This window comes from Silurus aristotelis (assembly GCF_946808225.1).
Source record: "Silurus aristotelis genome assembly, chromosome: 15".
NCBI lineage: Eukaryota > Metazoa > Chordata > Actinopteri > Siluriformes > Siluridae > Silurus > Silurus aristotelis.
In genome coordinates, this window is record NC_139588.1 from 10,391,623 (window position 1) to 10,408,541 (window position 16,919).

Sequence of the window (16,919 nt, forward strand, 5' to 3'; positions counted from 1 at the left end):
TCACGGGGTCATTACAACCAGCACTAGTTGTAAAAACGTAATAAGTAAAATGTGTTTACATGTTATGCAATAAAAATTAAAATAACATCAAATAGTTAATATAATGAGAGAAATAAAAACGATGGATGGATTGGAGTTAAACTGGGAAAGAAAAACTGTGTTGCAGGTCATAAATGGCAAATTACATGAAACCCCTGATCCACACAACTGCTAACTGAAATTCGTGCTGAATCTGAGAAATGTCCCTTGGCGCTTATCGCTTTTGACATGCTAATTACTAATCTCACAATCAACCGAGCAGTTGAGAATGGGGGGTTAAAATACTGCTAAAATAGGCAAGTAAGACGGAAGGTGTTGGTTTCTTTTTTAAAACTGACATTTGATACTGATGATTGCTTGATTTTTCATGCATATGACTTTCCTTAGAATCCACAGACTAACGTATTATTTTAATGTGCTTTATAAAAATATAAATTTCGCTTCGCTTTGCGTCTCATCGGTCACAGTATTACACTTGACTCTGATGTTTTGCATTTGTGTGCATTCATCTTAAATGCGAATGCTCACAAAATAAAATGAGGTTTCATATCTTGCAATTATCCTAATATGTGCATAAAAGAAACCTAAATGCTGGTCTCAGATCAGCCTAAAAAAAGCTACGGTCTCAATAACAATAGCAGATACTGCCAATAAACACTCATGAAAGAATCATCTGTGCCATGCACAGCTACAGACGGTCTGTGTGCACTTCAAGTGTCTCGAAAAGCACCATCATCCAGTTGAATGACTGCAATGTGGTCTCAACAATGTATAAAAGCCAGATTAAACTGAGGTGGCAAAAAAACTAGTAATATTCCAGCATCATTTGAAAAAGTGTAGGAACCAGTGAACTATGTTACAGTCAGTATATCGAGTGGTGTTGGCTTAGAGACACTGACAAAGGTCAGCCATCAGGGTGACACACCGTCCTGGTCCATACTGCACCCTAAGGCCTCAATGTCATTGCTGATGTCTGAGATCATGCGGTCCCACTCATCACCCTCGGAGGACACTGTTCCTTCATCTGATCCTCCTGCTGCCCCGTTCCCATTGGTGGTTGAGTCAGAAGCTGAACTGGCTGTACGCCTGTAGCGGCCGAAGCTGTCAGTGATGATGCCGCGGCCGTCCTTCACGCCGATGGTTTCCAGGAAGTTTTCAAAATGCTGACTGTCCTTCTCTGGAATGAAGGGCCTAAGACCTGTAAATCAACGAGGAGGATTAGTAGGCTAATTAAGTATGGGTGAAGTTGAAGTTGAAGAAATGAATATTTTATAAATTTTTCATGCACAACAACCAAATAATCGGACCCCTGGGCCAGTTCTATGTACACTACATAACCAAAAAGTTTGTAATCACTAACAGTCTAGAATGCCTTTGTATGCTTTAGCATTAGAATTTCCCTTCAGTGGAACTAAGGGGCTTGCACATGTTCTATCTTTGCAGAACTTCATTCTCCTGCACTGCGTCCTGAACCCTGAGAAGCACCTTTAAGGTGACCTGAAACGCCAACTGCATCCAGGCCTCCTCATTTAACATGAAACAGTTTCCACAGCCACACCCCAAAATGCAGTACAAAACCTTTGCAGAAGAGGGAACTGAATCTGAAATTGTACTTTACAACATACGTGTTTTTTTACTTACATTTTTCTTGATTTTAAAACAATTTACTTCAAATATATCAGATGTTGACGGAGAATTAGTGTAAGACAGGTGGACACTTTGTACTGTTAAGACACATGACAAAATTCTCAAAAAGAAAATCGCACTTGTCCAACTCGCAACTGCTGATGGTAAATACTGCCTCAAAACGTTGCTAAAGTTTCTTGGGATTAGTGTGTTAAAGAGTAAGAGACCAAAAGGGCAATTCAATAATTTCTTGGGCAATAGTCTGTGCTAATACATCAACATGGTTGTCAGAAGTCAGAGATAAGCCACACAGGACAAAACAAGCATCAGCCATAAATAATCTCAAAACGCAGACCAGTGTTTTGTATGTGGTTCCGGTTGAAAACTGCACCTTGGTGCACCACCATGGTGTTTAATGACGTACTGTGCTCACCGAGTAAGAGGAACTTTCTGCTGTCTCCATAGAGCTGTCTCAGGTTGATACAGAATTCATGAATGGATGCACCGTTTCTGTACTCATGCAAGTGTGTGGCAAACTGCTGAATCTCCTGAGAGGACAATTTTGTTCTCAACTAAAAAGAAACAAACAGAACCAGTACTTAAAAAACAAAAACCAGACAATCATTTAAATTCATCATTAAAAGTGTCGTGAAACAAATTACACCAATAAAAAAGTACAGCGAAATCTCTTTCTCTCACACACACACACACACACACACACACACACACACACACACACACACACACACACACACACACACACCGTGGTCATGTAGTCCTGCAGTAGTTCTGCTGCTGTTGTGCTTAGTTCACTTTCACTGGCTGTTTTGTCCTGTGGTGAAGCTGGTGTGGATGATGGCGATGAACATGGAGAATGTCCTGCTGCTTCTGAGTCCTGAAACAAGCTGTGCATGGCCAAAACAATTAGCATCATTGCGTTCTATGAAACCAGCGGTAGCTAGAGCGATGAGTTAGTTAACAAGAAGAAGAAGAAGAAGAAGAAGTGTGGCATCTGAAATAATAATCTGATTTGCACATACAAGAGTCAAGTAAATACTTACAATGTGCCTGGACCTCCTTCAAATGGCTCTTTAACATCCTTGCTGGAGGAGTCATCTTGAGATTAAAATAAACACAAGCAATGATGATGAATGGCGTACAGCATTTGTTATTTAGTACACAGCGTCCCTTTTGCTGCCACAAGTTTAATTTCATATTTTCTCTGTATAGCATTTCTTTATATCAAATCTTGAGCTGTAAATACATGCATCTTTACTATAACAACTGCAAAGCATGCAAGTACCAAAACATCTGATCCCTCAAATCAGAGACTAAATCTAGATTCATCTGATTTCCCTGCTGTATAAACCACAAACAAATTACTAAAAAGTTGAACATTTCACCACCAACGTCTCCCCTGTACTCACCGCTGTAGAGGGAGAGATGCCGGGTGGGCGTTGTAGTTCCATCAAGAAAGTCGATGGTCCTGTCTAGGAAGTCGATAGTAGATTCTGTGTAGACTATCTGGAAGACCTGACTGAGGAGGAGACAGAGCTCCTCTGCTGCTGCCTGAAACAACACAACCATAGACCACAGATCAAATCTCGCCTACATATAAAATTATATTTAGCAAACAATGGAAATAAAAAACTGATTCATCTGCCAACAATTTGAAGAAAGCAGTAGTGCTGCATTTTTTTGTAAATGTATATGAAATTATTAATTTATTTAACATACACATTTACATGATTTAACAATTGGAAGAGAAATGAAAGTCTAAAAAAAATGATGGGTGCAAAAATACAGCGTATTTTATCATTGTTCAAAACAAGCCACTCAATTACATGTGTCTGAGCACTGAACAATTTTAATAAGCGCTGCACGATTTCGGAAAAAATCTTATTATTGCGATTATTGTGGACAGTATTCCGATATACGATTGCGATTATAAATGGCACCATTAATCCACTTGATGGGTTATGAAGGAAATTGCACACAGATTAGTGATAATGCTATAATGTGTATTTGTAAAACTAAAAATGAAAGAAAGCTCTGTCTTTTGAACCATCGTCTGTCGTCTCTTTTTTCACACACGTAACCAACAAGATCTGTTACAGCTGCACGCCGAAAAGTCACGTGACCGCACACGCCACACGTGCACTGCCTAAATGGAATCTCTGTTTTTTTTTTTGTTTTTTTTTGTAAGTGGCACTTAAATAAAATTTTGTTTGCCATCAAATAATCGCACAAGCTGAAGATCGCGATACAATTAATCGTGCAGCGCTAAATTTAAGCATAATAAAGTGGGCTCTTTATCATAAAATACCAGTAATGTAAGGAATAACAAATATTTACACTTCAGCAAGAAACCAACTGCCTGTGAAAATCTTTTTTTCCAATGTTTGCATGTGAGCAGGGTTCCACCAAAATAAGATAAAAATGTACCAGTCCAAAAAAACTAAACTGAGATCAGTAAAGGTTTATTTGTGTTGCATTCATTTGCATAGATTATGTTTTGCTAATTGCTGCCAAGTTTCTACCTGAATCATGTATCGAGTGTAAATTGTGTGCATCATTACAACCCAACATATATAATTAAGATGAACAAATTAGTGACCTTGTTCTCGACGGCCAGCACGAGAAGGCAGCAGACATCCACAGCTCCACTCTCAGACAAAGAGCTCAAAGTAGTTGACTTCGACAGCTCTGGACATGTACTCGGACATGGAGAACCTCCAGGCTCTTGGGCTACACACACACACACACACACACATACACACACACACACACACACACACACACACACACACACACACACACACACACACACACACACACACACACACACACACACACACAAATGATGGAAAAAGCTCCTAAATGTATCTGGATTTATAACTGAAAAATATTGTGGTCAATAAAGATTAAATGTACGAATATTGTACAATATTATGCTGTTTCGGGTGTAAAAACCAAAGTATTTGCGAAAAACTGCGACGCTGAAAGGCCAGAGTGTGCGAGTGTACCTGTTTTCAGAATCACCAGGTGAAGGAAGTCATCTCGAATGTAGGAAACAGCAGCGATGTCATGAATAGGTACTCTCAGGATGATGTCCTCTCCATCACGCCACACCAGCTTGATGTTGTACGCGGACAGGCTGACCACGGCATCTTGCTCCGACGTCAGCTGACCTGCCAGCTGGTGAGACTTCTGGGAGCAGAAATGGGGGAAAAAAAGCGAACAGATTTCATTAATTCTGCGACTGATTTGCATAACCAAGAAAATGAAATCGTTAAATAGCCGCCTCACCCTGGCATTGTCAATCAACTGCAAAACCTCAGTGCGACTGGAGGGATTCAGATATCCTGGGACTGAGGTCAGCTGCCCCAAATACTACATCATAACAAAATACATACACAGAGATCAATATATGGTCACGTACGTGTGAAAAAGAGAAAAACAACAGTAAGCACTTTTTGAACAGGCTTGATAACTAAATACAAATGAGATAAGTGGTTTTTAAGGTTTTGCTAGTAGCTAGCTCATTTGAAATGTTTTTTTTCACACCCTAATAACTGGGAAAAAAAAATAAGGCTGTTATAAATGTCAAATTGGACCATAACGGCTATAAAATGTGCAAAATATTACCGTGCACATTTAAGTCTAAAGTTATCTATTCATTAAACCTGTATTGGCCAGGACTGTGCGATTCTTTTCCCGTTGCCTTCTAAAGGATCGAGAACCCCTGGTTTAAATAACACACTCGGCTGCTTCGTATCCTTTGACACCGTTTCCATAAAAGCAGAGACGAGTCCTACATGTTGGACCTCTCTTCTATGTTGTGAGTCCACCGAGGTTAGTCCGCTCACCTTAACCTCTTTCTCGATGTAATCATTGAGCAGGATGTCGGGGTCAATCCGGTGGTCGGGGACAGAGAGTGAAAAAGTGTGAAGAGCCCGTCGTTCGGTGCACTTCTCCTGAGCTTTCTTATCTCTCCCTTTCTCCCCCTTCAGGAACACACGTTTGAAAGGAGACACGATACCTGGCTGTGCCGATGGGGAAAAAAAAACAGAAGAAGGGGAGCATTAGGAAAGAGTAAAGTACATACAGTGCTCTTTAAGTCACGCTCATGACCTCAGACTGCTTAAATGCCGAGAGGAGATGGTTATCATCCACTAGTTATCATTTAGTAAAACTAACACGTTCCATGTCACCTGAGTTGCTGTGGAAACTGTATCCACAGTGACCAGAAGCTTCTAGTGAAGGTAGTTTGATGCTAATTTAGACTCAGACAGAAACCTATTTTAGATACTGACTTCAGTCTATTCCTCCATCTATGCTCTTTTGACAGCAAAAACAAGATGGATGAACTGTTCATGCAGAGCACATATGCTGCGCCCTACAGTATTAAACGTGTTCTTTTAAAAACAAGAGCATGAACACACGAGAAAATCTTTTCTTTTCTTTTTTTTTTTTTTATGTTAGCAGAGGATTACTACCCCAAAAACTGGTGGAAAGGCTGCCTATTTCCTCTGTGGTAAACCAACAGATAGTATTAAACACGAGGGTAGTGCACATGTTCCCTTCCTCATTTTCCAAGTTTGAGAAATGCATGTTAATTAAAAGAAAGAAAAAGCACCTTTTTTGAAATCTGCAGAAAAGCCAGTAAAGCTAATGCTTCCGGTAAACCTACCTCCATCTCCATGATTTCTTAATAGAAACTCGCACACCAGGAAAAAAAAAAAAGAGTAACTGTCGTTTTCAGTGGTCTTCGAAACACAACGCTCCTGCACAAACACACTTGCGGCTGTTACTCAACAGCTGGCATGTGGCAGAAGACACGCGAGCCACCGCAGCAACAAGCAGCCCTCAATGTAGCAAAAGGCAGCACACTCCACCGCCCACAAAAAAAACACACGCACGCAACCGATCATACGTTCAATGCTGCTGCAGTGTTTGCGAAAAGGAAGATGGGCGACCACAGCTTCCTGTGATGAAACGCGAAACTGACATTATTCCTTTTTAGTTGTTCTTGCTAAAAACAGGAAAAGAAATCTAAATCACTAACATTCTGTACAGCAAAACCACAAATTTAAATGTGAGATATGCCCTAACATTTATTTAAACAAAAAGAAACTCTCTCCTCAGTTATATATTTGTTTGTGCCAATCGTTCCTCTTACCGTTTTTAGAACTACTTTAATTATTCAAGAAGCACAATGCTGGGACACAACAGGGGCATCAACATTTCACAAGTCTGCTTTTACCTGTAATGTGAGAACATAAGACTCTACAGGTGAACTATGTGAAGGGAAATAAAGCTACTTCAAACCTGTAAGTCGAAACTGATTTCAGCAAATATGATCAGTTGGCCTAAAAAAAAACCACTGTAATAAAACACATCAAAACGTTAGACATATTATACCGCATACCCAATAACATATTTACAGAAACAATCGGAACTGACCTTATAGTTACATTACAAAATGAACTAAACTGTAAGCAACAAGGTCATTTTGTAGAGTTCAGATATTTAGTAGCTCACTACTACAATCGTTTAAAGCAATCACAGACTATATACACCAAAAATCTTTTAAAGTAACAGCTTCATGATTTATAAGAGAAATTGTGCAATGTGTTTACTGAGCTTGTGTATTGCCCCAACAGTGCCACCTTGTGGTGATCTGATTGGATAGCAATGCCCAACACCAGCCCTTAAAGAGATTGTGACCAAAAAAGGAAAGAAAGGGAAACAATGGGGCTTCTACGTGTCACATGTACATTACAGCACAGTGAAATTCTTGATTTACATATCCTAGTTTGTTAGAGCTACGGGTCAGCACTGATACAGCACCTTATAGAGCAGAGAGATTTGAGGACCTTGCTTAAGGGCCCAACAGTGCCAGCGGTAGGGTTTGAACTGCCGATTGATTTTGGCCATTTTTTAATTAATCGGCATCTGCCGGTTGTGCTGCAAATTAGGCCGATTATCAGGAAGACGCATCTGACGCACCAAACCGCGTGTGCACGTTCGGCCCTTGCGTGAGAGAACATAACTCTCTCATACCAGCAGGTGGCAGTAGTCTGCATTCGGCATACAAACAGGAAAACCGGAAGAGCTAGAACTGTACATATATAAAGTGAGAAGCGTTTCCACCTGCCGCGATCATTACTAAAGGATCCGTGTAGCTTTTTTTTTCAATCATCTCTTTTAAGTTGCAAGACAAACGCAAGAATCGCAAGTGGGTTTTTTTTCTCGCGCGCGTTCATTCGCTAAGACAATCAGCCAATCGGAGTTCTCTTTCTAGCCGACGAGCTCCGCCGCTGATCCGACATGCAGATCCGACCAGAGACAACGCTACAGGGGGGAAATAAAGCCGACCGACACACACCTGATGGCTCTCCTCTGGCTATAATCTGAGCTGTTCAAATCTCTCTTCCATGATATTTTAGTCTGTTTCTTGCGTCCATTACAAAACAGAATGCTGCGATAAAAAAATAGTCACTGACAGGCAGATTTAATGCAGTGTGAAAAAACCTGATCATTTTCCCCAATTACGTTAAGTTTTATTAATCAAAGTGAAATTCGCCATTTAATATTTTTATGAGTACATTTAATAGAGTAAAATGTCCATCACTCATGTATTAATATTTCTGTCTGCTTATGCATGATGGCTATAAGTTAGTTCCAATAATCACTTACATTATTATAGAAGGTAAATAGTCATTGCCTCATTGTGTTATCTTGCTATTTTTAGAGGGAGAGAAAAGATAGAAAAGTGCAAAGTTCTCCATTCTGAAGACTCTCCCAAAAAAAGAAAATGTGTACATAAAGTGCAGACAACAAAATATTCTTCCATTGGTGTTACTTAAACATCTCTTTATGCAGAAATCCTTGCTGTCAATACTTACAATACATTAAATACAATACAATTAATATTAAGGACGAGTTCTTCAATAAAACATGATTTGCCTTGAAGCGAGAGCAGGTGCATAAAGGTGTGTAATTACATATTTGTTTATATATATGTGTGTGTGTGTGTGTGGGATGCTCTGATTTGGTTCACTTATCACAGTGCTATATGAAGCAAATAAACAGAAGCAGTGCTTCTGCTGCCTCCAGCTGGCTCAGTAGTGTATTACAGTCCATACAAAAATAAAGGGCTGAGCTGTTTTACATGGTAAGTATTTGGTCTATTCACACAAGTTGAATTGGGATAACTGACATGGGAAATAAGTCTACACACCCCACCCTAAATTCCTATTTCTAAAATGTAGAAACATTATGGCATCAAATCAAAACCACCAAACAAATTTCACTGGCTCTTTTATCCTCTCATGATTAAAAAAATAAAACAACACAACGCCTTTTGATCTCTGCAATTATTGCACTGCACAAATGCATTACCAACTGAATGAAAATCAGTAAAAAAGAAAAAGGTAAATAAATAAATAAAGCGACCAGCACTTCCAGACTGCCACACCTGCTGACCGAGCAAATGGCGCTCATTTCCTCAACATGGTCTGTAAACTCCCTGAGAAACCCCTACAATGACGGCTCAGCTGAGGGAGTGTTATTGTTTTCCAGATTAACAAGAAAAAGAAACAACGCTTGGGAGATTCCTCCTCTGGCTCGTGAGTAGGCAGTCACGGGGGAGTTATATCCTGTCTGCATCTTTAGCTAGCCCTGCCTTTTATTCTCCCTTGTGTTTGGTGAGGGAAAGTCTAAAGGCAGAGCTGACAGGCCTAGGAATAGACACAACACGCTGAATTTATTTCAAGATGCCGCAATATGCCAAAACGCCCGCCAGACAAAACGTCTTTCAAATGACCTGGGATATTAAACTAGCTCTGTTATATGTGCAAGCTTGAAACCTATGGTCATTACATCTTGTATTTTTTGGCTGGTAGAAAATATTTATAGGACTCGCAGAGTACTACATCAAATAATTTGAAGGCAGGCTTTCCTTGATTTTTGTTTATTCAGATCATTATTAATAACCAATCTAATGTTTAAAAGTTAAGAAGTCAGACCAACATGGCAGCACATGCTCGGTTCTGTGTCTCTCCAGATTATAATACTATAACTGTATATAGTTGCAGATTCATAGCATATGCTAGTTTATCTCATGTCTGTATTTACATTGTGAATCAACCTGTACATCTCATTTTACATACACGTGAATATATATACATATGTCTGTGTATATGTATGTAAATAGTCGCTTACAAACCTCTTGCATATATTAAAGGTTTTCTATATCCACATATCTATATATACACATTTTATATATATATATATATATATATATATATATATATATATATATATATATATATATATATATATATATACACACACTATTTTTGCTGTTCATACATTTACATATTTAATGGAACCTTTATTGTTCATTTTATTGCTCTGTGCCTGTGCTATTCGATGTTCTATTCATCCATCCATCCATCCACCCATCCATCCATCTCAATTAACATAATAGAGAAATAAAAAAAAAAGCACTTAGTGACACATTATAATTACATTTATTTTTTTTTTTATACAGTACCATCATTTTCAATAAGAGCTTTTTCTGCAGTGTTTTATTTCTCTAATATTAAAATCCCCATTCCTCTGTGGGGAAGTGATTGCTTAGTGGTTAAGGCATTGGTCTTTGGATCCAACGGTTGTGAGTTCAAATCCCAACCACACCAAGCTGCCACTTCTGGGCCCCTGAGCAAAGCCCCTAACTGCATAGCTGCTCAGTTGTATTAATAATATAACTAAATTCATCAATGAATTACCTGGTGTACTTGTTTGTATTCAACATTTAATGACATGGATCACCTGCAAACCACGTCCAGCATCTGTTTATAACACCTTTCTCACCACCCTGTTCCCTTCAAAAACATTAACCCCACTAAACTCAGAGTCTGTTTCGCAACACAGTGTGGTTCAGAAGTAGTTGTACCACGTGAATTGGTTGAATATGATCTGTCTGGTGGTGATTCATTTTCTATAACACTATAATAACAGATCAAATGTTTGCAGTAACAAATCACATTTTTTTTATTTGATATTTTCTGAAGTGACAACTTTCACATGCTGGACACACCATGAAACCAAATGAAAACCATGTGGAAATGTTTCTAGAATACAACAGCTTTCTTCACCGATGTTTACCGAAAGAGTGTCAGCGCTTCGTATCAGTCAGAGGAAGGGCTTTGCACTTACTCATTAATATGAAAAGCCGTGTTAAGGGAGAAAACGTAACGGGCTGGTGAGGATGGTGTTAGAAATAGAACTAACTTTTTTCTGCAGCTGATCCACATCACTAAATTGACGACAAACATCATTAACACATTGCAATTTGGATTCGTTAGCAAGATATCGAATAATAGAAGAATAAAACACTTCAATTAAGGGCTGTTATTGGAAAATAATCAATGCTGGGATACCAAAAGTAACTCTGCTTCATGTCAGGCAAACTCATTGGTAGTTTTCCATAATCGCAGATTTTAATGTCTTAATTTCTGTATCATTTTATTGACCTGGAATTTATTAGATTTAAAGCAGACCTTAGAAATTAAAAACAAATGAGACTAGAAACATAACTTGGTGGGTAGTGTTTGGGGGAAAATTCAAGAATATTTAGAACAATAGACAACATTATTATTATTATTATTATTATTATTATTATTAATATAAATCTTCAAATATGTGAGTAGTTTTTTTCTGAGCAGTCACTACATATTTGACAGTTAAAGGGAGAAACCTTGAAAGTGTGGTTATAATAAAACCCACTGTTTGTAATGACATATTGTATAATAACCTGGGAGTTTATATTAATATGAATATCATCCATAAGAACACCAAAGTTCAATAGACATGTTTAAGATAAAAGGTCGGGGAACTCGCTAGCTCTGTGGCTAAGCTAGGACGCTAGCTAGCCTGCTCCTGTACATACACATGAAAACATCAGCCTAAATCTGACAGACACGCACAGAACTTACCTTTTTAATTTTCTTCTCATCATCCCCCATCTCTAGGTACAAATGCTATTCATGTTTAATGGGATAGAGGAGGCTATCAGGGTTTAAATTGCTTCACTAAACACTGGTCTCTCTCCCTCTCTCTCTACAGTAACGATAATCAGAGCACCGCTCCACCGCTCGGAAACTCTACCAACTGAAATAAAACCGCAGTTCTGTCGCTTATTCCTGGCAATAGTAGAAGTAAACAGCCTTCTTCCTTCACGTCTGGACGGAGACTTGTGCGAGAACGAAAGCAGACAAAGTTCAAAAAGAAAAAACTTCCAACTAGAACAAAAACAGGAGCAAACTTTTTAATCGTGCCGCCATTTTGGGCGTAGGACACTTTTCCCAGAATGCTTTGCGCGGACTGGAAAGTTTGCAGTAACAGGATGGCTAGTGGGCATGCTCCACTATAACTGGAATTTTGGATCAGGCTAAAAATGTAAAATAAAAATACAAATATTCCATGTTTATAGCAAGTTGATTAAGTAAACGCATAATTAACAAACTCATACTTTGTCCCGTGTAGTCTCTTTCTCCTTCTGTCTCTGTACATGTATCTCTCTCTGTCTATACACGTGTGTGTATATATATGTGTATTTATTTATTCATCTGCTTATTTACTAAAATATTCCTACATGGAAAAAGCGTAAGCATAATGCAAAGTACAAAATAAAGTTGTTACCCCCCTCTCTGTCTCTCTCCCTTTTTGCACTCGGACCCGTTAACTATTAAAAATAATTCAACTTTAGAGTACAGATTTTATGTTGTAATCATACTCCAACTATTCCAATATATCATTCTCACATTTAAATGTATGCAGAAATAATTTGGATACTCTTTGAAATATTAAATTCAAATGCTGTAAGAGGGCAATAATACAACAACTCTTATAATGGTGGATTATGATTTCCAATAATAAGATTAAGATGTTGCGCTATGCCTACTGGGCCCATGAGGGTCCCTGAACCCTACTTTAAGAAATTCTAAATGTATCTTATGTCTGCATATAGATTGTGAATTTTCCTGTATCCTATTATTCTGTGTTTATTACCACCAATCAGGCATAACCTTATGACCACCTGCCTAATATTGTGTTGTTCCCTTCTTCAGCAATTTGAGCTAAAGAAGCTCATCTGTAGGATCGGACCTTAAGGGTCAGCCTGGTCAACACTGTTCACCACATTTGAACACTTTTGGAGATGTTCTGACCCAGTCGCTCAAGCCTTACACTTGCCCATTTTTCCTGCTTCTAACACATCAATTTTGAGAAATATATTCCACCCACCAACAGGTGTCATGATGAAGAGATAATCAGTGTTATCCAGTCACCCGTCAATAATGTTATGCCTGGTCTGTGTGTATATATATTATATATTTATATATATTTATATATATATTTTTTTATTATTATCATTTTTATACATATATACCATGGATAATAGTAATATTCTTATTGTTCTACTATAAAATGAACGAAAAAAAAAATGTAATAATGGAGTGAATTATAGAATGTATTAATTCTTTATTAAACAACAATATGTTACTCTTGGAAGTCTATCTCTATCATATCAGTACATTCACATACACATCTGTACATATACATCTGTATATAACCACTTTTAATCTTTCATTGGGCAAACTGTGCAAGTGTATACAGTATACATCTTATGGTATATTTGCACACACGTTCAAACCGTATATTCCTTTTTGTGTCTTAACAGAAAAATCTCATCTAATGATTGACAGTAAAGCTTGACAATTTTTTTTTTCACTTCTGATGTATTATTCAATTTTTTTCCCATCTAAAAATCAAAGTATACAAAAACAACTGTAGCACCATGTGTTATTAACATCATTAATGTTGTTCCCTAAAAGATAGGGCATTATACAATACTGGACATCAGATTTTTTTCAGATAATGGGGACCCGGTGAAACAACTGACTTTGAATTCTATTTGACAACATTAGATAAACTTCTCTTTAAGTTTTCAATATAAGTAAATATAATAGTCAGAAAAGTAAATGCTACACACAGTAGCAAATGGTTTGCTGATTTTTTTTTTTTAATCAATGCTCTTAAATACCCCATGTAATTCTGGGATATGGTTACATACTCATCAAATACATGAACAGTTGAACACAAGCAAAAATGTAATCGAATCAGTCTGTCACAGCATTGATAACAATTCTAAAATCAGCAGCATTTCATCTGACAACCATAGCCATTAATAAGATCAATTTCCAACAAAATATTACAGCCAGACCTACAGTAACAATAACAACAACAAAAAAAAAGAGATACACACAGGTTCTGGACATAGAGATGACAGGAATATACAACACAGCAATCACCTTCTGCATTTTCTTTTTGTCAGCAATTCCTTTTATCAGTATTATTGTTATGCCTCTGGATGAATGTCAGAATGATGAATTTGTATCTTTTTTTTCTTGTTTGGAAAGGGAAAACCCTAGTGCAGATACAAAACAAGGGAAGTTTATAAAAACCGATGAAATGACGAATTATTTTTCCACTGTCGCTTCTTTGTGCATGTTGAGAAATAATAAGTGCCACCATATTTTAAGAGTCGAAAGTTCAGCTGTAAACTATGTTGAGGTGCTTGTTCTTCCAGAGTTAAAGAGTATGTGACATTAAAGGAGCAGATCCTTCAGATGGCTGCCTTGCTCTCAGAGCCGCGACATAGGGTCCTGCAGTCCACATTCTGTGGTAGCACCTTTAAAATTCGTCTGTAAGCACCAGGTCGACAAACATAAATTGCACCATTTGTTGTTTTTTTTCATTTACTTTGTCTAAAGAACATTTGGCTCTGTTTTAATACAGATGGCACAACAGTACAGGTTGATACTGAACCTGGCGCAATGAGTCACTACTTGGCAATGCTTTGAAAGAACCCAGGGAACGAGTGAAACACTGCGCCCAAGAAGGGGAACATGCAAAAACATATTGGACGCTGCCGCCGCAGGAGGCATTCTGTGGACATGCTAGGAAGCGGGCTGATGTCAGGGCAGTCTGTGGGTAAAGACAGCAATATATGCCTTTAGAGACTTCTGTGCTTCCTATAACGTCCTTCAAAAAGATTTCCACAATGGACCCAGTCAACGCCTTGTCTGCATACAATATAATTCTCCTACTCATTTTGTTCCTACGTATGTTTTTGCAGGCAGAAATCCATTTGGTTAAGAAATTTTGGTTCACAAGACAAACAACAGACAGAAAAAGGTTAACTTGTTGGCACTACAGATCATTCATCTTGCAAGACAGAGGAAGGCATAAGACAGAAATACATCAAATTCATTGCTAAACATCTTCACAACTGTGTATCACTTTCGTGAACCCTGTTGAATAATGGACATTCAAATTACTTATTAAATTCCAATTGGACCAAAATCATAAAGAGGCTTTCATTATGAATGTCTGCTCAAATTAGAAAAAACTTATAGCCCGATATTCAAGCAGATCTTAAGTATTGCCTTTTGTTTTTCTCTCTGGTAATTTAGTTTTGCAAAGAAAAGCCTCTTGAGGATAGGAATGTCAGCACGTCAAGCCTATTTGATGCAGTTTTCATTTCAGTTAAAATTGGTTACAGTACCGTGTGTAATATGAAAAAGAGCAAGAGACACTGGCATTGTTGTTTGCTGTACCGGCTGCCATGGCTAGAGAGAAGCACCCAGTGAAAAAAGGCACCACAAAGTATCTGTTAATACAGGACTATTGTTGGCTACTCTTTTCTGTCTACTTTTATGTGGTGAAAGATTTGAGTGTCAAGTGTCGATTATACAGCTGTTCATTTGTCATTTATTGTCTTGTAAGGCAGTAATCTATACATATGAACATAATTCCATTAGCCAACTTAGTCCTCTCCACAGAAATTCTTTCAGATATAGCAGTGAAGGGGAGAAGAAATCACAGTGTATTTGCACCTGGTTAAATGTGTATCTCTCTCATGAAAGAGTGTTAATACTGTAGTAGCGAAGTGTGCATGTGAAGTGTGAACACAGCAGGGGGGTGCCGGGCAGCCAACATATCCAACCATCACATTCATTTTAATCATTCACACTAGCAGGTATCGGGGAATATCCCAGCAAACAACAGTGCGACAATGTGCCAAGCACCTAAAAGAGCCGTAGGCCTCTGGGTTCATAGGGTGTAGTCAGCGATATTACACAAGTCACACAAATGCTACTGGATCTACTCTATAGCTTAAACTTGCTGGGGTTTTTTTTCTGCTAAAGCTAATTATTTTTTTCTCAGTAGAACAAAAGCAAGGGTGTCTAAAAGAGCATGGTGAAATTGTTAGATTCTGGTATGAACAATTTCCTGGCTTCTGTCTTGGGATAAAATATTTGCATCAGAATATATACCCAATCTTATTCTCATGAGCAGGGTGTAAGGGTCAAAGCAGCAACCAAGGATAGACCCGAAATGTTGGACAACTGACTCAAAGATCAGTGGAATAGAAATTTGTGTGTGTGACACATTTTTGTCTTGTCCAATCACTCTTTTCCATCCTTGGCAAAAAAAACCCCATCACCCCATCCACTACAACCAGTCTGAAGTCTGCTTCTGAAATTACAGCAGGCACAAAGGGGTCTGTAGTAGCCCATGTCTCAATTTTTGCAGTGAACCTTGGCATCCTATGTTATTATTATTATTAGTAGTAGTAGAAGTACCTATTAAGCTGCTGAGACAAATCTTATTAGAAACAAATTTCTAAAGGTTATAGCACACAATGAAAAACTGATAATTTCACACACGCACACACCATATATATATATATATATATATATATGTGTGTGTGTGTGTGTGTGTGTGTGTGTGTGTGTGTGTGTATGTATGTGTGTGTGTATGTATGTGTCTGTCAAAATTTTGGAAACATCCAGCAGTTCTGTAGGGTTTCGGTGTGGTGACTCGGCCACTTCATGTTAGACAACACTCTGGCTCACTGTTTGCTCTCTAATTTACACTTACAGAACTTGACCATATGCTTGGCCTCATTGTCTTGCTGTTTGGTGAAGTTGGTTCCATTACAGTCTAGTCTGATGAGCCACAGTCCAGACCAAATTGCATGGAGCCATGTTGGAGCCATGTTGGTTTAGTATTTCTTGCAACATTAAACCTTTTACCTAAATCTAAAACATTTGACCTACATGTTCTCCAAATATAAAGAGAAATGTCAAAGCTACATGTCTTTCATCCAAAACCTT

At 38.1% G+C, this 16,919-nt stretch overlaps 1 protein-coding gene across 2 annotated transcripts; it reads right to left on the bottom strand.

Moving 5' to 3' along the window:
- Window positions 1-352: 352 nt before the first annotated feature.
- Window positions 353-12,069, bottom strand: ccm2 (CCM2 scaffold protein). 2 transcript variants are annotated; one of them, XM_083561995.1, is made up of 11 exons: window positions 7,132-7,275; window positions 6,359-7,051; window positions 5,535-5,711; window positions 4,975-5,058; window positions 4,692-4,875; window positions 4,283-4,413; window positions 3,093-3,234; window positions 2,727-2,781; window positions 2,429-2,570; window positions 2,099-2,237; window positions 353-1,237 (listed from the first exon to the last, which is right to left on the bottom strand). In XM_083561995.1, exons 2-11 carry the CDS (start codon window positions 6,368-6,370, stop codon window positions 951-953), a joined length of 1,353 nt encoding a protein of 450 aa, XP_083418121.1. In that variant the 5' UTR covers window positions 6,371-7,051; window positions 7,132-7,275; the 3' UTR covers window positions 353-950. The 2 variants fall into 2 exon arrangements, with proteins under 2 accessions (XP_083418121.1, XP_083418120.1); XM_083561994.1 differs by lacking the exons at window positions 6,359-7,051; window positions 7,132-7,275 and adding an exon at window positions 11,673-12,069.
- Window positions 12,070-16,919: the final 4,850 nt, after the last annotated feature.